We start from the raw sequence: 22,419 nt of genomic DNA, 5'->3' as shown, positions 1-22,419 counted from the left end.
ACGTAGTTAACCCCTTTGAGCCTGTAATCCTGTTTCTTTGGCAACCACACTACAAGCCTTACCCAATTATTTGAAGTAACCATCTATTTGAACCTTTTCACCTCTAATGAGCACTTGAATTGTTATAAACTTTGTAAAAGTTAAAGTGTGGGGTGGTTGGTTTGGTTTTTGCATGGAACTAATGAAATAAGGAGAAATGTGAACTGTTTTGAAAAAAAAAAGTAAGAGCCGCTTGAATTGAAAAAGAAAAAAATAAAATAATAGTTGTATTGCTGGGAAAAAGAATATTCTTTGATAAGTGGCGACTCTTAATGCAATTATGCTTAAAGAAATATGGGGTAATATAAATTGAAGTGAAGGTGGAATGTTTGCTTTGGCATAAGTATGGGATGTGTGTCAAAGTATATGTATTGAAGTGCTTAAGGGAGGTGTAGTCACTCATATCTAAATGTATCCTACCCGACCCGCAGCCTACATTACAACCAATGAAAGTCCTACTTGATCTTAGACTGAATGAACTCGAGTAGTAGAGTATTACACTACGGGCAAGCCTATGGTGCATCATTTGTGGCATATGAATGTTATTTCTGAGAGCGAGAGAATTTTGTCTATCTTGAGTTCCTATATTCTTAAAATTCATTGTGTGTGAAACTAAGCTCTTTGATTGGGTAAGGGCACATGATTCATGAAGGAAAGGTAATGTTGTTGACATCCATGTTAGAGTAAGTAAGTGAATTGTGAATAAGGCATGGTATTTGTGAGTCGAATCTTGAGGCGAGGATGTCACACTTGTGTGCTTAAACTATTTTAAAAAAATTCTTGGTGTAATGAGTTAGGAGAATTGCTTAAAAAGGTCATGTCTATAAGTGTAGTTTGATTGCTCGAGGACGAGCAATGTTTAAATGTGGGGTATTGATGTGTGGCTATAATTCCATAGTTTTGTATATTATGTGCCTTGCATTTTACATGCTTTAATGATAAATTACACTTTATATGCGCATAATAGAATCTATTTTATGTGTAGGTGAATTGGAGATGAAAGTAGAGCAAAAGGGATACTGAAACGTTGAAAGTATGCTCGAGAACAGTGAAAAGGAGAGACTTGACAAGGCCAGCCAAAGGCCAGGCTGAACCAGGCTTTGGCCTGGCGAGGCCAGCCAAAGGCCAGGCTGAACTAGGCTTTAGCCTGGCGAGACTAGCCAAAATCCAGGCGTTAGGCTGGCGACGCCAGGCCTGAGGCCAGGTCCAATCCGAGTTTTGAAGACTTAATTCGTTTCCGGGTTTGACTAGGACTTGGCCTACACATTTAGGGTTTCTTCTACACATATAAATAAACCTAAAAATACCACTTGGAGGGACTTTTGAAGCCAGAGGCAAGAAGTGCTGGTGGAATCACTTGTTGGGAGTTAGAATCATCAATTTCTACAGCTTTTCATCTTTACTCTATATTTTAATTATGCAAAATAATTGGGATATTGTTACTATGAGTATGAGTAGCTAAATTCCTAATTTAGGGTTTTGATGGAACCTATTGAAGGATGATTTTCTTGTTACGTTAATATAGATTTGCCGTAGTATTTTCTCTATTTGTTCAACTATATTATTCTTGTGGTTGATTGAAGGGCCCTCAATTAGTTGTGCCTATTTAGTATGTATTACTCGGGAGAGAGTGTATATTTAGGTAGTTGTTGAACAACATCACTCCTAAACGTATATGAGGGATCAATACGGAGGTTTAAAGGTGGGTTTAGGGATAACGAAACCTTGATGCGATCTGAGTGAGCTGTACTTAATGCCAGCTAGCGTAATTCGGGAGAATATGCCTAATAAATTATGGTAATTACTCAGGAGAGAGTTACGACAGTTAAAGTGCTCATGCTCGATAGAGAAGACTTAGGCAAATTTGTAGAAAACATAGCAGAAAAGATTCCGAGAATCGGGAAAATCACAACCTTAGATCATTTCAATTCTTATTTACAATCTGTTCGTAGTTAGTTGTTAATTATTACATTTTCATTACCTAATATTTAGTTAATAAAAACCTAAATTGTTACTTAAATATTTCTGAAGATTGATTGTGTGAATTTTTGCGAGTCTAGTAGTTGTGTTTGATAGGTTAATTCCCTGTGGGATTCGACTCCGGGCTTATACACCGGAATATATTTGCAATGACCGCTTAGTCCTTTTTATAAGGCATAGTTGAGCGTGATCAATGTTCGCCCCCACTCTAGATGACATGTTTCACTTGGCTTGTTGTCATAAAAACTTGTTTGACTCATGAAGTGTTACATAAAAAGGGGATTCAACTGAAATATTTTTTGTACCAATAAAAGGGGAGAGAGAGTAACGGTCATGTATCCCTACATTTATTTATTATCACATTTATTTGGTGTCTTAGCTGAGAACGAATGGGTGATACTACAAAATATTAAAGACCTACTATGGTATTGGAACATCATCATTAAAATAAAGAACGAACAAAAGGAGTAGTGGAAAATGGCTCCATCATGCATCTGGTGGACTATGTGAGAAGAAAAAAATAATATATACTGTTACTTTACTAAAAGATATTTTTTGGGACTTTATTTTAATTTACATATTTGTCCTCATATTACCATTTGCAATCATGGATTAAAATTGTTATTATTTTCTTTTCCACATTCAATTCTCCAACATCACTCTTTGAGGAATGGATTGTCAGAACTTTCATTTTCCCCTAATTTCTCCATCTTGAGACGGTTCAAACCAAGTATTATCTATTTTAACGTTACTTTTGGGGGAGTCAAGTATCAGAACTTCTAATTTTACTATCTTCAGACGGTTCAGACCAAACACATCGTCCATTTCAACATACATCGAGGAAGTCGACGATGGAAATTCCTTATTGTTTAGAAAATAATAGGCAACCATTATACATATTAATAAAATTTATACCCATTTGCTGTATTATATGGTTATTTATTTGCCTTCTCATATTTGTATTAGACAGATATGAAAAGTGTATGATTTCTTTTTCCATATTCTTCAATACACTCCAAATTAGCAAAAAAAAGGCGAAGTTTTCATATTTGATACTTTTTGGATACATAGCTGTAGACATCGAAATTTTAATGGATCAAGTTAAATCCTAAATTAAAGATACTATAAAAAAATCATAGGAGTCTATTAGGATTGCTTGTAGGTTACTCTACCCTAAACCTAACTAACACCTATATAAAGGAATATATATTCCCGTGTCAAAATTCTCATAAACTCTTGGGATATTCACAAAGAGATCAAAATATGGCTGAATACTTCTTGACAATCAAATAGTTCAAGAAGCTAGAAATCAAATACATCCCCAGGAGGTCTGCCCATCCTACATTCGAGAAATACGCTGCTTCAGCCCTCGAATCACGGAGATAATCAGGATAGAAGAATCAAGGGAAAAACAGAATTGTACTCACAATTGATTAGTACAAATATTTTTCTCTTATTTTGTGAATGCAATTTATTTTTCATATCTTGAAAATTTATTGCAAACAAATTGGCACGCCCAGTGGGTCCAGTTCTGCCCTCCATCTCTTCCTCTTGTAAATCAAAAACTCCAAGTTTCAAAATCATTTGTTGCGATGATCGAGTACTTCAAGTCTCGTCTTCAAGTTTCGGCAATCCTACACCCCGACAAACCTTGAAGTATGGGACATTTATCGACATCGAAATTTTAACGGATCAAGCTAAATCCTAAATTAAAGATACTATAGGACTCTTGAAATTCTAGGATTCTATTAGGGTTGTTTTGGAGGTTACTCTACCCTAAACCTAACTAACACCTATATAAAGGGATAATATTCCCTTGAAGAGGAATCTCAAAATTGCCATAAGCTCTTGGGATATTCACAAAGAGATCAAAATATTGCCGAATACTTTTTGAAAATCAAATAGTTCAAGGAGCTAGAGATCAAATACATCCCCAGGAGGTTTGGCCATTCTACATTCGAGAAATACGCTGATTCAGCTCTCGAATCACAAAGATAATCAGGAGAGAAGAATCAAGGGAGAAACATTATTGTACTCACAATTGATTAGTAAAAATATTTTTCTCTTATTTTGTGATTGCAGTTTAGTTTTCATATCTTGAAAAATTATTGCAAACAATAGCCATGAATGATTCCATGGTTTAGTTCATTTTGCCTTTTATTTGACTTGATCAATCAATTTATGTTTTTATATTATGCAAATATACTACTAATGTGCTATTGAGAGAACTCTTTCTTTAGGTTAACATGTTTGTATCATCGTTCATGTATCTAAAAGCATTAGAGGACTTTGTATTTGTAATTGGAAATTCAGGAGGGACTTTTTATTTGGCAAGGTATTTCAGTTTCCTTGGGTTGATTGACTTTCTTGGCTTGGATTTGCTATTAAGTAAATAAAATCAATCATCAAACCTTAATAACCTACAATAAGACTTTCTTCCTTAAACACTAACTCAGCCAACATCAAATGAGGACTTAAGAAATTTGTCATATTCCTTGTGATTATTGATCCTTTATAGTTAGAAGACCAGTTCTTAAATCAGATATACATGGAACACCTCTTCCCCACCCCTTTTAAAACTTAATCTTCTATTTTACTTACAGTTTAATCTAACAAATATTGAAATAATAGTTAGGGGAGGGGGTAGAATATTGATACTGTAATATTATTTTAATGGATAATTGAATCTTCTCCTAGTTTATTTTTTCATTGTACCTTTCGAACTTCTTTATTTTGAGGTAGATACGATAAATTTAAAAGAAAAAGGCGTTATTATGGTAAAAGTTTGATTTAGATATGCTAAGTGGTTTACATGGCCGAACCGTCAATTAATTGGAGTGACAATCTTATAATTCAATATTCAAGTTTCAGCTGAAGCAACATTAGGTTAAAACAATTCAGCTGCCTAAATTTTGTGATATCGATTTACACGATACATTTATAATAAATTAGTCGAGATATGCATGAGTTGTCTTGAGCATTACCATTATAAGAATGACTTTTCTTCGTCTTTCATGTTTAGACACTCAAGGATTCATGTTTGCCACTCGTTCCATCTTTTCAACTTCAGTTCAAGAAATAAAAAACTTGTCTTTTAACATGCAGAAATAAATAAAACTTCCTTTACAGATGGTCTTCAAGTGCTTTGTCAAACATATGAAATCGTGGGTTTAGAAAGTTGCAATTTGGTCATGAAATTTTGGGTTTAGAATTTGAACTTTAAGTTGGGATCCTGTTCTACTGACTAGTTGTTGGTCTCTGATTTTTTTCCTTTTGAATCTTGTCTATAATCGTGGAAAATTGCCTGGCGTGCCGTAGAGAGCAGAACCATAACAAAGAGAAAATATGGAAGAGAAGGGAGGAAAGGGGGAAAGTAAAAAAACTGGAATAGCCACGTCTTACAACAATTTCCGTTGAATACTTCTGAGTTAATAGTACTATCAACTATACTGTTCCAAAGATGCAAATGCATATCCAAAATTGGATTAGATTTTGAAGCCAACTGTTCCTGTAAACAAACTACTACTCCTAACCTATCAACCATGGCAATACAAAGCCGCTGAAATTAAAACCAAAAACACATCTGCAACTCACTAGTGTATATTTACACCTCGCTATGCAAATTCAGTCCACATAATCAACATCCCAGAATGGAACAAATGGTATCAGATGTTTCCAGCAACAGTCACCTCCTTAAAGCACCATAATTCCTTGTTACCTGCAAAGAACATTAGTTATGCACGCAATGTTCGACCTAGAAAAGTAAACTTTGCTTTATAAGGTGAGGTAAAATGCACGACGTTTTCAATGCTCAGTGACGCAGAGCTAACAATCTATAAGAATAACCAGAGCATGCTTCTTATTCTTTGTCATGAGCAATTTCCCTAATTACTTTGCACCTTTCCTCAACATCAGAATTCTTGAATATTTATCAATACCTACATGGGGCAGACTACGATATTTAAGTTCAGCCGCCATTTCTCCAGTACCTCAAAAGGAAGAAAACCCCAAGAGTTCATAAATCATACTAATTTACTTTGTTCTCCCATCAATTCTCCAATAACACAATTTAGTTTCATTTCTTCAGAAAAGAGCCACTCAAAACTAATTAAGACATTTCATTTGAAGTGACTGAAAGTATTCAGGGGGTCATGCCTAACGATGAGATATAAACTAAAGCCCTATTACCAGATTGCAGAAGGGTATTCTTGATCGAGTTTCTCACTAGGATAATTATAAAGATATAACTATAAAGGAAGCAGCAAAGTTATAAGCACGCTCAAGGAGCAAACAACAACTTAAACGGGATAATATCTTATGAAGTAGAGATATAATAATTTTCAAATTTTTGTTTGTCTAAATAGTATAAGCATTGCCTTAAAACAGCTATATGATCCAATCCAAATACTAACTTTCTGATATCACTTACCCGAGGTCGAGGTCTATTTTCTTTCTTTGCCATGTCATCATCATCATCATCTTCTTCATCTACATCCATGAGCATCCTTTGAAGTGAAGACGAGGAGCTATCTGATTTTCTTCCCCTTTTAGCCGCTGTTGTTGAACCTCTACCCCTTCCCCTTGGAGCAGCCCTTTTGCGGCCTTTGCCCTGGACTGTCTTGTCATCGCCCTAGCAATGGGAGACAGCATATAAAGGCGCTATTACGTAACATACAGCAGGAGGAAGTGAGACAGAAAACTGATATTTAGGAAATACTTTTACCATCCAGTATTTGGAATTTTCATGCACACTATCCAAAATACAACTCTACAGGGGAAACAGATTCAAACTGAAGCGGTGACGTTTAATGATACTGCACTGGCCAGTAATACATTGTTCAGTAGTTCAAAGCAACTGGATCTCCTGATCTCTTACTCTCAATGCAAAAGTGAGTGTACGACGTTAACGGGGCTGATTAGCAGTGCGGTTAAGTGGGCAAACGTCGACTGAAGAGCGAGTCGAGGTCTCCAGAAATTATTAGTAAATAGAATAGGCATCCACTGTCTTCCTTGTTACTTGAGTTTAAATTCTTTATTCACATTTGTATTTTCTAACTGCAATTCTCAGGCAATGAGAGAAGAGCTAGAATTTACTTACTGTCACTCGTGCAAAGGTTTAATTGCCTTTTTTAACACTTCCAATCTTTTGCTTTCTATCCTTAGGCAGTGTGAGGAAAGTTGGGGTTAATTGTATATAATACAATGTAATGCTCATACAAGACTGCAATTAATTTGTGTGCAAGCTATATGCCTTCTTTCCAATACTCTTTTTTTCCTTTCCTAAGACAGCTTTCTAAACCAGGGAGGAGAAGTGCTTGGGGAAAGAAATGTATTCAATAAGGAAGATAGAACCTACTGAGCTTTCATCAATAGCATTTGTGTCCTGTTTAGCATCCTCATCACTTGAAGGAGATTCCACATTCTCATCATCTTCAGCAATACTTCGCACTGATGCAGATGCAGCAACCGATGCAGATCTGCAGCAACAAAGTTTATGTAAAGGACTTTAATGACAAATAATGCTTAAATTACCTAAATTTATGGCAAAATTCTAAAGGAGAAGCAAACAGCTATCAGCTATTTTGACTGGTAAAGTTTTATTTGTAAAAGTTGACACTACAAAATGTTGAAGATAATGCTTCTTTTTTCATATGAAGATCCTTTGTGTTATGCAAACATTTAAAAGAGGTGACGACAATCTGTCTTTAAAATAGTTGGGCGTCTTGTTGATTTGTGTTGTATTTTAGCCCGCTCTCTTTCCTTTTTATAATGTGAATAATCAATGAAAAGTGATTTCAATTAACTTCTCACTTGTTTATCATTCTTAACAACTTAATTCTTCTGTTTTAAGAAAAGTTGTCCATCTTAGTCCTATTTATACCCCTTTTCACCTCTTTTATAAAGGTTGCATAAAACAAAAATGATTTCAATAAACGTATCATCAACTCACCATTTTAATTTAGTGCATTCTTAACCTAATATATAATTTAATGTTACCTCTGTCCCATAATTTTCTTTTCCTGTTTGACTTCAAATATTAATTGCTTTGGAGTCATGGCCATTTCAAGACTAAATTTAAGTTGTGCTAATATCTTTTTCCACAAAATTAATGCTATCACGGAAATACGCATAGACTCGCTTATTGCCACGCAGAATATATACGCATACAAATGAGTTCACTGGTGTAGAATATTTATTTCCTCCTCTCTCTTGTTGTCCTTCCATGATCAGCGAATAATTCCTCTTTCTTTTAGGGAGTGTTAATTAATACTCCATAACAATTAAGTTATAAGAAATAAAACTAGCAAATCAAAATTCTAAGAAATAAGAAGTTTAAAGAAAATGAAATTGAAAAGACAAATCTGCTATCTATATATCGTAATAATTTGATGAAAGTAAGTTTATATAGGAAATAAAAAGCCAAAACAAACAGCAAAACATCAATGTTTGTAAGTAGTAGCGATAATTGCTTATTTTGCACTGATCAAAGCAAAAATATTGTTGTCTATTTGCTTATTATTTAAGAAAAGAAGCAGAGAATTTTATCTGCTACTGCAACAAAAAGAGCGTGAAGCATCTTATGTTGGGTATTCTTTGTTGTCTCACTAACACATGCCTCCTATAGGCGATTGTATTCTGGTTCAATCCTGCTTTATATTCTTAGCAAGCTAAATGTAGCTTGGAGTTCAGAAATATAATGAAACTTCCCTTGATGCTCAATGCTTACAACAGCAACAAGCCACATATCAAACCCTTTGATGCCAAAGAAAGCAAGAAACAAGCACAACTCGAAGCAAAAGCTTCTGCATGTGAATAAACTATAGCAAAACTGGGACTTTATAAAGAAGACTAGAAACAGGGCAAAAATACGCAACATTGGAGCATCACTATTAGGAATCCAGGACAAACCTCTGTGAATGACGGAATCCCAAAGATGCATCAAGAGTTGTCTGCTTCAAGCTATTGGAAGCCCTTCCTCTGCCTCTGCCTCTGCCCCTGCCCCTTCCCCTTGAAGAGGTCTTGCTAACTTCAGAAGCATCACGAGAGGATCTAAAAGATTGAGATGACTCATTTCTTCCTTTACCGGCAGTAGACTTTGAGGCGGAGAGCATAGTGGTGTCCTCATCATCACTGAATGAAACTGCTGATCCTACTGCAGTACTTTTGCCTCTGATATCCTGAGAACACATGTCCTTAATCATTATGGATCAGATGCCCTTAGATTATACATGCTTTAGACAAATATAATAATGGACATTGACGCAATAAGATCATCCTCAGGTAAAAATCACAAAAAGGAATACCTCCAAGGACTGTCCATTAAAGGAGAAAGGTTGATCATCTTTATTCTGTGCAGCTCTTTGTTTGACGCGTTCCTACAAAAGCCATATTTGATATAAGACTTCAGAACATCACATAACAGTAATGGCATTGTGAAATTTACAAGCACACATAATTATAAGAACAATCAAGAAAAATACATTTGAACATGCAATTTTATGCAGTTAGTGAATTCATAATCATAGAATGTGCAGAAGAACTTCTGCGCCCAGCTAATTCCAAGCAAAAAAGAAGAACAGCTCTAGTCAACATTCCAAGACTACTGCTTTCCATCTTTGGCTAAATTTGAACTAGCAATTTGTGTAATTGCCTCCATTTGAACTGACTGAACAAGTGGCACAAGCACATGCAAATTGTTTATGTCATCTGAATTGTATAGCGAACAATCGTGAATGGACCTTACGGACCAGACTTGAAGGTCATCTTTAACTCTGTGTTAACCTGGACAGCAGCACATTATTGAATAATTAAGAATCTAACTTTCCAACTGTTCTCTTTCCTTTCTTTGGCTTAAGCTTCTCTTTGCAGACAACAAAGTCAATTAACACTATCACATGCCCAAGCATATAAAAGGCATTTGTAGTTCTTTGCTGCTATTTGAGTTCTCCGCTTCCTTCTCTCAGTGATTGTCCAACCTACTTTGCTTTGATGGAACAAAATCACCACCTCACCCACCCTAAAAGGACTAAATAGAGCAAGAAAAGAACTGCAAGAGAGCCCAACATGTTGAGCTACTCCAACATTTGCACTGTGAACTGACACGTTCGCACGTGATCCATGCATAATATAAAAGCACCACATAAAACGTGGCACCCTGTCTGTTTTTCATAGATCAGGAATTAAGCAGTCATCAGAAAATTGTTAGTTCCTCATGCATCTCTTCTTATTTGGTGGAAGCCTCCTCCTTTTTTAACCTGTCTTTCAGAAGCTATTAGCTGGGAATTATTTCTGTGTGCTTAAAACTTCTGCAAACAAATAAACCCATGAAATCCTTGCATCAAGTTCACTGACTCTCCACTTGAAACAGATTCAAGAATCACATATCACAATGACTGTTTGGGACCATAATTCATATCAGGTACCATTGAGAATGAAAGCCAATTGCTGCAGATGAAAATATACTTTTTCTATTGTTTAGCTGCATATCTCCCCTTTGTGAGATATGGAATGGGTGCCCAACCTATCTTTCCCCATTTGAAACTGTGAACCAAAGTAAAAAGGGAAGAGAATAGAGAAGGTACAAGCTCTTCTTTAAGGGGAATCTTTAAAATAGTAGATATGAACCCAGAACTTTAAAAATATAATGGGTTCAATGCTAAAAACTTTAAAAGTTGAACCCATAAGATTTAAATCCTGGATCCGCCTCTGTCAGAGGTAGTCTCAAGGTGAAAGATATAAAATTCTTACCTCTAAGCATTCTCCAACTTTTAAAATTATATCATCTTCTTCGAATTTCACTGCATCTGAATCACGGGCTATTTTATTCTGTTAGAAATATTTCAAACTTAGTACCGCACAATTAAAGTAACATATATGTAGGAGTAGAAGAAAAAATGGAATATAGGAATATCCCTAATTACAGTGACTACCGCATAACAAAATGACATACTCGAGTTTCCTCAAGGTTGTATTGTACACAAGAATAAAAAGCCATTTTGTCATCCTTGTTAACAAAATTGTGCAGCGCAACATCCAGATCGCTGACTGGAAGTACCTCCATTTTCTGTAGCATAAAATCATTATTAGATAGCTCCAAAATATTGAAAAACAAATGAGGACTTTGATGTATTGTTTTCAGCATCAAGATGTTTTCCACTTGTGCTTGCTCTTGTCAAATCTTCTGATTATACACTAATTGCGAGAGTCAAAATGTTTTACTGTTAGATACATGCTTCTTCTTTAACTGCTAGTTGGATATATTATGTGGTAAACAAGGAAAACCCCATTTATCAGACTAGAAGAGGGTGAAGAGAGGGGGTAAAAGAGGGTGGTCAAAGAGAGAAAAAGTCCAGGATAATCGATAAAGATGCCCTACTGGAAACTTAAGTGTGCTGCCAAGAGTACGTTCCCTTTCACTTTTACGAAACTTAGTTTTCCCACAGCATAGAGGAACCAAAGAAAACTCTTGAACTCGAAAAATTAAAACATTATATGCTACTGTTTTGGATATATAGTAATGAAAACTCAAACATTGAACTATTTAACAGGTGATCGAGGACATCAGAATGAGAAAAGCTTCCAAACTTGACTTGATACCCACCAAATTGCTCTCAGCAACTAAAGCTTCAATGTTTTGCTGATTCAATTCTTCAGGGCGAAGCCGCTCAGAATCATCAAATTTAGCTACAAGAAATAAACAAATGTTAATAAATGTGAGATAATAAAAAATAGTGTAGATTACAATATCATTACAACAACAACAACCCAGTGAAATCCCACAAGTGGGGTCTGGGGAAGGTAGTGAGTACGTAGACCTTACCCCTACCACGAGGGAGTAGAGGTTGTTTCCGAAAGACCCTCGGCTCAAGTAGATTACAATATCATTAAAAATAAAAATAAAAAAATCAAGAGAAGCTAGGATATAAGGAGAATCAAGGTATTCAAAATGATGGATCATGGATGAATTATCTAGCATTATAAGTACGTATCTGCATTGGAGATGGTAAAAAAAATTCAAAAAGCCAGAATGGTGAAAATATCTGGAGCAACGATAAGATGTTCTTCTATACCAACCTTCTAGAGGAACTGTAACACTCAGTCTGGATAAAAAGAAAGTTCCAGTTCAACTTGGAATAAACACTGATATGAACGTTGAAAGTGTCTATTGTTATATTAAGCAACGGGAAACTTTCAGGTCACAAGATACCGTTTTGTTCTCTGAAAATTTAGGGGGGAAATATGAATGTAGAAGCTTATAACGGTCCATATAATCTGTTTGGTTGTATGTATGAAGAATTTCAACATCCCACCCAAAATATTAATGCAATGGATGGAGTGGTCCAAGACCTTTTAAACCTCATAAGATGCCCTTATATACCCAAGTGGGACATTATATGATGCAACAGTATATAGATGGTATAAGTTTCCTTCATGATAAATTGGAGATTATCTTATGACAGTCTAAGATGGATGGCTTGAGATTCAATCTCTATAAAGTATCAAACCCAAGAAGTGCAGAGTCTTCATGAGATAAATGAATTAGATTAGGTCAAGTTATGACTTATGAGCAAGAATCAGACTGTCATTGCCTACAGAGTGATCACACGGTCACTTGGCAGCACTAAACCAGTAAATTGTGAAACACAAAATCCAGTCATCGATCAAAGGCCATGGAAAGGGCCAGCCTGGTGGCCTAGACTCATGGCGAAGAAATGTAAGTAGATTCTTCACTCCCAAGAAAACAGTAAATTACCTTCTTTGCCGACCTTCTTTGATGATTTTGAGAAAATGAGAATATCCTGCGGATTGGCAACCTATAAATTTGAAAATGTCATGACCAGTGTTGTATGCATCTCGCTAGAGAGAGAGGCCAGGACTGCAAAAAAAAAGGATTAAATAGAACCCTGATCTAGCAGTTAGCATAAGAAGTACCTTCCCCACATATTTTTGTCCAAACCTTTGAGGATTTATAGTCATAAACCCAGAGTAGTCTACCTGTCAGATCGGTCATCCAAAAAGGAACATCAATTTTGGCACTACAATTAAAAAGGGAGAAGGGCAATGTATACAAAGTGAAACATGATGCATAAGAAAACCACCTTTACTCGAACTAAGGGGAGCTTTACAACAGATTCACTATTAGCCTTTTGATTAGATCTTTCTATCAACTTCCTGACCTATCACAATTAGAAGTTGTTCAAAATCAATCAGAGTCATAAACTTCTCAAATAAAGCAACAGAAATTAACAAATGTACAAAAGGTTTATCATATAATATCCTGAATAAACACAAAGGATTGAAAGATGGAGAATAGACATACTACGCTATCCAAATGTTCAAGAATCGAGCTATGATCATTAGGATCAATATCAGGTTCATCCTTCAACACTACCTGTACCATGCACCATTTGAAAATGAATTTTAAAAAAATCCTGTGTAGAGACGTAGTTACGAAAACAAGCTACCTCAGTATAGAGGTTGTGGTGGATAAAAGAAGCTACCTCAGTATATTCAAAAGGCCGCACTGAGTTCAGAGGTATCTTTGTTGGGCGATATTGATTTCCCTAAGTAAAGTAGAAACTATTATTCAAATATAAAGGCATCACCAACAAAATAAAGAAGATTTAAAGATGGAATTCATAAAGCACAACCTTAATCTCTAAGAGGAGTACATGTTTTTGTTTTGATTCACCCTCAATCAGTGATGTTGCAACGGAAGAACCTGGCTGAGTAACGTGAAAACCCATACCTGGGACCTCCTGTAATAAAGATAAGCTTCAACTGAGCCTACTTCACAGGAAGGGAAGTAATTTAAAAGGCGAGGACAGAAACCAAGAAGCTCCAGAATTAGTAATACCTGAGGGTCCACTAAACATTCATGTTCATGACCCCACACAATAAAATCCAGAAAGCGAGGCAGGAAATGCTCATTTATTGCATTTTTCGGATTTGTCTTTACTCTGGAAAATGTGACGAGAAACGAGAGGAACATTAATACTCAAACTAAATTTTCAATTGTACTACTAAAACTTAGCGCAGATCTTAAACATGATAAGAGAGGAGATTTTCAGTTATTATCATCTGGCAGTATCTTAACCAACCTGTTCTGGTGAAGTACCAAAATGTTGAACCAGTCCGAGACTTGACACCTTTCCTGAGCCTCAGGTCGCATCCATTGCACAGCATGTGGTGTCTTCAAGTACCAAAAGGAACACAATTAGAAACTGTTTTTGTCAAGCAGCCAGACAGATCTGAAAAGGAACTAGAAACAATACCTGAAACATTCTATTCAAGCGTTCGTCCCTGATATTCCCAAGACCATAAAGAGCTACTGATGTTGAACCCTGCAATGCATGCAGTTAGAAATAAAATCACGCTTCAAACTCGGCAGCCACTTATTAAAGATATCCACAAGCAGACCTTCCTGATAAGGATAGGGTAGAGAGCAATCTGCCCAACACCAGAACCACCAAGATCCATTTTACCAAAATAGTTAACAAGATTGCATGCGGAAAGGATATCAACGGCAGATAGGTTATCCTGTAACATAAGTGGACAACATTAACTCCAGATCAGCATGTAAGAAAGAAGATGGTAGCTCAACATTTTCAATAAAGTATTCTGGCTCATTGATTCATAAGAATAATTTTGAGATGCTAGTCCAATAAATAATGTTGGCATCAGCCTAACATTAGCTTAATCTTGAAAGCAGCAAATTAAGAGTTGTTTGAGTTCATCAGCACAAAGATGCAGACAGGTCCAATCTCCAAATAATCAATTCTAAACCTTCCGTGCAAAATTGAATACCCACCTTCATGTTTTACTCCATCCCAAAACATTGTTCAATTTCCTTTAAAAAAACAAGAAATATTATATAACACAAAGTCACCACTTTGACGCTTCTCCATGCACCTATTATCATTTCTCCAAATCCAATTAGAGCTTTTCTTTTAAGCCTTCACAATTTTCTTAATGACAGATTCAATTAAGAATTAGAAAAAAGTACATGTAGAATCAGTGTGAGAGGTGGCATCATAGCCAGGACAAAACCACCTCTAGGGGTCAAAACCCAAATTGCTCTATGTGAGAGGTGGAGAAAACATGTAAAATCTAAAGCACCCATATGAAAATTAGCCTGAAAAGAAAAAGGGTTCGCGAAGGAGGATGAATAGCTCAAGCCATCTTCCTGGCAAAGTTAATTGGTTCTTACTTAATTTTAACACAATCACATTGAAGACCAACAGCGGTATGATCAAAAATAGTCTTGCTGGTCAATGAATAGAATAATAACAAAGCAACTTTCATAGAATCCATACCACACCAGCTGGATCATCATGATTGCCATGAATGCTAAAAACAGGCAACCCCACATTAAAGTGGGGATCTTCATAATTTACATGACCAAACCTGAATAAGATCCGCATAAGATTAAGAATAACAGAAATATTTATATTAACAAAGAAGTAAATGTAAATGAATTTATACGGAAGAGTTAATTGTAAAGCAAATTTTCAGATAAACTAACTTTGCAGGAAAAGATATCCTCTCATAGAACATAGAAAAAGGGGAGCAAGCCGAGCATAAGATTGTTGTTTCAAAATTTTCAATCATTTTTCCACAAATGAGGTGTCAATTTTCAGAAGGGAGAACAGAAATTTGCCTTCCCATTAAAAGATAAATGAAGAAGAAGAAGAAGAAGAAGAAGAAGAAGAAGAAGAAGAAAGCATATATGGATTTTTCATACTTATCAAAAGGAAAGGAAACACAAAAAGAAAAGAAGAAAGAAGCATTGGAGGAATTTATGGAACGCTTCTAAAGCATGAAAATAAGAGGAAGAATAGTGATTGCAAGTTAGCAAAGTTCAGATAAATGGTTATTACATGTTAGCAAAGTTCACTGTCTGGTCACTAACAACCTGGAATTGCACAGGTCGATCATTGAGACAATAACGACGGAGAATCTCAATGGCTTTCACCAGTGTTGACCTGGAAGGCTTATTCTCGTGAAATAGATCACCACCGAGAAGCACAAAGTCCACCTGGAGCAAAACTGAAAGTCAATGAAACTCAAATATTTACTAGATTCCAACAAAATCTCATACTTAGTTTTCACCCCTTTTTTTCTAGATGGATCATAGATAATTGGCACAAGATATAAGAATAAATAACTGAGGAATGGCATATTAATTCCACCAATAGATACAACTTACAAGCAAATTTGTAAAAACCAAATGAAGAAGAGAAATTATTTTTGCCTGTTTTTTCTCCGCAATCGAACATATCTCTTCAAATGCCTGAAAAGAATCTTGCCGCCGTATTTCATCCTTTTCCATGTAGCCCAAGTGACAGTCTGTAGCAACCAGGATCTTAACCGTGTCGATCTCCTCCTCCCTGAGAAAATTTTCCAATTAAATTCATATTGCATCTATTGTAGACTTCAATAAATTTCTACAATTTCAAAGCAAAACTAAAATCTAAGATATCTCAAAAACCATGCATTTATAAAACAAGCTGATCAATTCAACTTGAAATTAGTTTTAGAAAAACTTTTAATTTCATATGTTTTAATTAACAGAACATACTAAAAGTTGTTATAAACTACTTAACAGGCATTATATTATTTTTCCTTCATTCTTTCTGTTACCTTGAAGAATCGTCCATTTGATCGAAGATTATCTCTTAACCTGCAGCAACAGCAATGAAAAAGGAACAATTGAAAATTGAGCTTGAGTTATATAAATTGACAATATAAGAAATATTTACACAATCAAGTCCAATTACAGTTAAATCTTTTCATAAGCATTAATCAGTAGTAATATGGTAGAAATGGTAACTAAACTGCTATCACAAGTTAAAATCCACCGATAATGTAAAATCTTTTTACAACGTCAGTTATATGATTTAATAATTGAAAATTATAGAAGTAACATGAAAGCAATAGTTAAAATGCTTTAAAAATAAAAACCCTAGCTACATAAATGAAATGTCAAACAAGTATCAGAAATTTTTACTTCGATGTTGTCAAGCAAGAATCAGGGAGCAATAGAAATGGAAGTAGAGATTTGAGAAAGAGTTGCTGATTTCTCGAAGAACAGGAGGAAGCCGAGTTCAGAGATAGTGAGCTGCCGCTGCAACTCTGTGACCAGTGGCCTGGCGGGGAATTTAAAAGAGGAAAATTGTGCTGAGACTGAGTTCGGGGCTGTGCCTATTGGAATTTGGAAATGTGTTGGTAGTGTGTAATTTTTTTATTTTTTATTTTTTATTTTTTGCTTTCTTTTTTAAAGTACAGGAAACAAAACACTAGAGTATGTTTGGAAAGTTACCCGGTAATTAAAATTGGTGTAATTATTAGGATTTATGTGTTTGTCATAACGTAATTATAGTATAATTACAAGCATACTGTTTGGTTGCACAAGTGTAATTATACGGTTAGATTATATTTTAAATAAAGTAATTATCAAACTTAAAAGTTAATATAGTAAATATATGGCTATAAAAGATTTTTTATAAGTATAAATAATATTAGATTTGGTATTTAAGATGCATATTTTTTTCTTGAATGTACATTAATGAGTAATCATATATTTATAACTAATATTGTAAAAATAATTATATATATTTTCCAAATTAATAATATTTAGTTTAATTAATTATAAAAACTAAAGACATATGTTTTGAAAGAACATTACGGAATGCATGTTTGATAAAATAAATTAATATTTATAAATATAATGTCATAACATTATTCAAATATTTGGCAAATCTAATCTATCAATTCTAATTAAAAATAATGAACAATATGTAATGTGAAATAACAAGCCAATACTACTAAAACAAGTAAATTAGATCCATAAATATAACACAATTTCATAATCCAACAAAAAAAAAGTTTAACATATGTCAAATTCCAACATAATAAAAATAAGTACAAATACAACTTAAGATTAAAAAACATAACAAATTTATAATCTCATTCAACGGTAAAATTCTACTTTAATGACATCACCCATTACATGCCAAGTTTATTAATGACTCATTATTTCTAATATTAGCAGGTGTAGTTTAAAAAAACTAGAATAACAACGCAGTTACGCTAAATGAAGAAAATAAAACAAATAAGAAATAAAATATAAGAGCAATTACATGGAATCACAAAAAGTAAAGATAGAGAAATAGAAGATAAATAATGTACAAAGAAAAATATATTTTAAAATTAAAAAATAAATTAAAAAGTAAAAATAAAATAAAAATTTAAAATCAAAATAAACTAAAATAATGGAAATAAAAATTTATAAAGAAAATAAATTAAAATAATTACTCATAGGAATGAAATAAAAAAGTAACCTTGTAATTATACAGTGTAATTACCACCAATTCTCGCCCTCCCCTTGAGAATTGGAGAGTGTAATTACATCTCTCCAATTACACCTAATTTCATGTTAACCAAGTAATTACTTGGCTAGACAAACATCCCAAACTCTGTATTTACACCCAAATTCAATTCCTAGGTGGCTTTCCAAACAGGCTCATGTAGAAAGAAAGAACGGTAATTAACTCAAATAGTCGTCCACCCAACCAATAAATTAAAAATAGTCGGTTAAGGTATAATATATACATATTTCGTATATTATATGTGTATAATCGTATATAATTAATGTATATGGCTAAAAATGATAAACGGTGAATATTACCGTCTATTTATGTAAAGATCCCAGAGAAAGAAAGATTAATGGGTTCTTGAAGTGAAAGTGATTTTTATGTTATTAATTGAAAGAAGCGTGACCGAGTGATGTGCACAGATAGCCAGTAATAACACATGTATTTACTTTTAAACCATTGTTTTAAATGTATTTAGTTTTTAGCCACTGCTTTAATAAACTTTTACCCACCCGGACGAAAATACCCTTCTGCTATATAGGATTTCGCTGATACATACGCTCCTTATTCACGATCAGCAGCAGCTCAAACTTACGTGCAAACTTACGTGCGGAGAATTGTTGTGATCGTCCAAAATTACAGAAGCTTCTCTTCCGATTTTAAATTTTTTTGTCTAAGTTCAGAATTCAACTTTCTCGTCCAAAATTCACCATAAAATTACAGTAAGTTCTAAAGTTTCAGATATCTCTATATGCTTTTGTGTGTTTGTGTGAATTTTTATTTCGTTACTGAAGAATAAGATGCTAGGAATTTGATTTTTTTTTCTTTTCTGTATTGATAACGTTAAGGACATCGGGTCCTTAACTCTGTGATTGTTCTGTAAATATTGAGGACATAATGTTAAGGATTTGGTGTCCTTAACATGACTTTGTTCTAAAAAAATATTAAGGATAAAGTGTCCTGTATTTTGCAACTTGTATTAATAAAGTTAAAAATATGATGTCCTTAACTTCATGACTGTTATTCTAAATGTTAAGGACATAGTGTCCTGTATTTGCAAATTGTATTAATAAAGTTAAGGATACGATGTCCTTAACTTCATGACTGTTGTTCTAAATATTAAGGACACCATGTCCTTAACATTTTCACTGCACACAGCAAAGTTAACTTTTTCACTGCACACATCAAAGTTAAGGACAGCTTGTCCTTAACTTTTACAATGCACACATCAAAGTTAAGGACAACTTGTCCTTAACTTTTACAATGCACACATCGAAGTTAAGGACATCATGTCCTTAACTTTTACAATGCACACATCCAAGTTAAGGATACCATGTCCTTAACATTTTGACTGCACACATCAAAGTTAAGGACATAGTGTCCTGTTTTTGCAACTTGTACTGATAAAGTTTAGGACATGATGTCCTTAACTTAATGACTACTGTGTAAAAATTAAGGACATAGTGTCCTGTTTTTGCAACCTATACTAATAAAGTTTAGGACATTATGTCATTAACTTCATGACTACTATGTAAATATTAAGGACATAATGTACTGTATTTGCAACTTGTATTGATAAAGTTTAGGACATGATATCCTTAACTTCATGACTGTTGTTCTAAATATTAAGGACATAGTGTCCTGTGTTTTGCAACTTGTATTGATAAAGTTTAGGACATCTTGTCCTTAACTTCACGATTGTTGTATAAATATGTCCTGAATTTCCCATTTTCTTGACTTGCAGGATGGATACAATATGTATTATAGTTGCTTTTAATGGTAGATGGACTGCAGACTATAAGTATCTTGATCATCAAACAAAGCTTGTTCTAGTACCTGAGGCAATTCGATTTGAAGATTTCATTAACCAGGTCTTTGAAGTTATTGAACTGGATAGAGACAAGTTTGAAGCAATGATATGGTTTTATATCAATCTGGGAACAAGCAAGGGAATGCTTGTATCCAAAGATTTAGATCTTCACACATGTATAGAGTTACTAAAGTCATTCACTCTTCAAGGGTTGTCGTTTCATTGTTGATATTTCGGAAAGAGTTTTTGATTCTACAAGAACCTTTGAACATGTCAATACATAAACTCAACAAGACAATCAAGACAAATGCCAACAGATAATGGAAATAGATGTGGTTGAAGCTCAACAATAACTGAAGAGGTACTTCAAACATTTGATTTTATTCAAGTAGAAGGACAAAGCATTATAGAGATTGACAACGAACAAGCTTTGGGTATTCAAGTCTTAGAGAGTGCACCGGTAATAGAAGAAGTTGCTGAAAAAACCTTTACTCAACTAACTAGACAAAGCTCAAATTCGAAACAAAAAGAATCCCCAACTACGATATTAAGAGAAAATGCTTCATTGGATGAAATAAAAGTGGGATCAATATTTGACAAAAAGAAGAGTATAATTAACTGTTTTTCCAATATAGCAATTAAAGGACATTTTGAATTCAAGGTTGTTAGATCAAGCTCAACAAGATATTCGTTGAAATGCAATGATGATAGGTGTGGGTGGTGTGTGCGTGCTTTCAGAATTAAAGATTCAACACTATTCAAGATAGTAAAGATTGAGAAAAATCATGACTGCTCTGTTAACACTATGAAAGCTGATCAAAGGCATGCAACGTCAAAGTTGATTAGTGGTTACATTATCGACAATCTTCGAGACCCAAGGTTTGAAGTTACACCAGCCTTTGTCATGGCAGAAATGCAAAAATTGCATGGACTAGACATTGGTTATCACAAGGTGTGGCGTGCTATTCAACGTGCTTCAGCTTTAATAAGAGGAACTCCTGAAGAGAATTATGAATTATTGTCTTCATACTTGTATATGATGAAAAGTAAAAATCCGGGAACATACACTAACATAAAGATAGACGACAACAACAGGTAAACAATCAAAAAGAGTTTATTAGTCTGTTTTATAAACTTTTAGGACATGGTATCCTTAACTTGGATGTGTGCAATGAAAATGTTAAGGACATGGTGTCCTTAACTTTGTTGTGTGCAGTGAAAAAGCTAAGGACATGGTGTCCTTAACTTTGATGTGTGCAGTGAAAATATTAAGGACATGGTGTCCTTAACTATGGTGTCCTTAACTTGGATGCGTGCAGTGAAAAAGTTAAGGACATCGTGTCCTTAACTTGGATGTGTGTAGTGAAAAACTTAAGGACATGGTGTCCTTAACTTTGATGTGTGCATTGTAAAAGTGTCCTTAATTTTGATGTGTGCAGTGAAAAAGTTAAGGACATTGTGTCATTAACTCTGTTGTGTGCAGTGAAAATATTAAGGACATGGTGTCCTTAACTTTGATGCGTGCAGTAAAAAGGTTAACGAGATGGTGTCCTTAACTTTGATGTGTGCAGTGAAAAAGTTAAGGACATGGTGTCCTTAACTTTGCTGTGTGCAGTGAAAAACTTAAGGACATGGTGTCCTTAACTTTGATGTATGCAGTGAAAAAGTTAACGAGATGGTGTCCTTAACTTTGATGTGTGCAGTAAAAATGTTAAGGACGTGGTGTCCTTAACTTTGATATGTGCAGTAAAAATGTTAAGGACATGGTGTCCTTAACTTTGATGTGTGCAGTGAAAATGTTAAGGACATGGTGTCCTTAACTTTGATGTGTGCATTGTAAAAATTAAGGACATGGTGTCCTTAACTATGATGTTTGCATTCTAAAAGTTAAGGACAAGTTCTCCTTAACTTTGATGTGTGCACTGAAAATGTTAAAGACATTGTCCTTAACTTTGATATGTGCAGTGAAAATATTAAAGATTTGGTGTCCTGTATTTTTAACCTTCTGTTAAACTGTATTTTCAGGTTTCTTTATATGTTTTATGCATATGGATCATCAATAGCTGGTTGGAATCATTGTAGACCAGTGATTGCTGTTGATGTAACTTTTTTGAAGTCAAAATATCGTGGTGTTTTAATGATTTCAGTTTCAAAGGATGCAAATAACCAAATATTCTGACTAGCCTTTAGAATTGCAGAATCTGAAAATAACAA

General features: G+C 34.4%; 2 protein-coding genes across 3 annotated transcripts; one reads left to right on the top strand and one right to left on the bottom strand.

Annotated features, from left to right (window-relative positions):
* Positions 1 to 5,390: 5,390 nt before the first annotated feature.
* On the bottom strand, positions 5,391 to 17,213 carry LOC107763165 (double-strand break repair protein MRE11). 2 transcript variants are annotated; one of them, XM_075229846.1, is made up of 23 exons: positions 17,030 to 17,213; positions 16,663 to 16,702; positions 16,274 to 16,409; positions 15,900 to 16,057; positions 15,336 to 15,426; positions 14,440 to 14,559; positions 14,295 to 14,363; positions 14,121 to 14,212; positions 13,877 to 13,979; positions 13,671 to 13,778; positions 13,521 to 13,583; positions 13,340 to 13,411; positions 13,119 to 13,196; positions 12,952 to 13,014; positions 12,773 to 12,833; positions 11,621 to 11,703; positions 10,970 to 11,083; positions 10,768 to 10,845; positions 9,324 to 9,395; positions 8,929 to 9,197; positions 7,376 to 7,496; positions 6,449 to 6,649; positions 5,391 to 5,737 (listed from the first exon to the last, which is right to left on the bottom strand). In XM_075229846.1, exons 2-23 carry the CDS (start codon positions 16,677 to 16,679, stop codon positions 5,705 to 5,707), a joined length of 2,202 nt encoding a protein of 733 aa, XP_075085947.1. In that variant the 5' UTR covers positions 16,680 to 16,702; positions 17,030 to 17,213; the 3' UTR covers positions 5,391 to 5,704. The 2 variants fall into 2 exon arrangements, with proteins under 2 accessions (XP_075085947.1, XP_075085953.1); XM_075229852.1 differs by having other exon boundaries at positions 15,935 to 16,057; positions 17,030 to 17,207.
* Positions 17,214 to 21,010: 3,797 nt separating this feature from the next.
* On the top strand, positions 21,011 to 22,384 carry LOC142173837 (uncharacterized). Its single transcript, XM_075239678.1, has 2 exons — positions 21,011 to 21,300; positions 22,231 to 22,384. The coding sequence occupies exons 1-2, from the start codon at positions 21,011 to 21,013 to the stop codon at positions 22,382 to 22,384; spliced, it is 444 nt and encodes a 147-aa protein (XP_075095779.1).
* Positions 22,385 to 22,419: the final 35 nt, after the last annotated feature.

The sequence above is a fragment of the Nicotiana tabacum genome, chromosome 2, assembly GCF_000715075.1.
Source record: "Nicotiana tabacum cultivar K326 chromosome 2, ASM71507v2, whole genome shotgun sequence".
NCBI classification, from domain to species: Eukaryota; Viridiplantae; Streptophyta; class Magnoliopsida; order Solanales; family Solanaceae; genus Nicotiana; species Nicotiana tabacum.
Note: the sequence above shows the minus strand (reverse complement) of the source record. Positions and strands in the feature narration are given on the sequence as shown.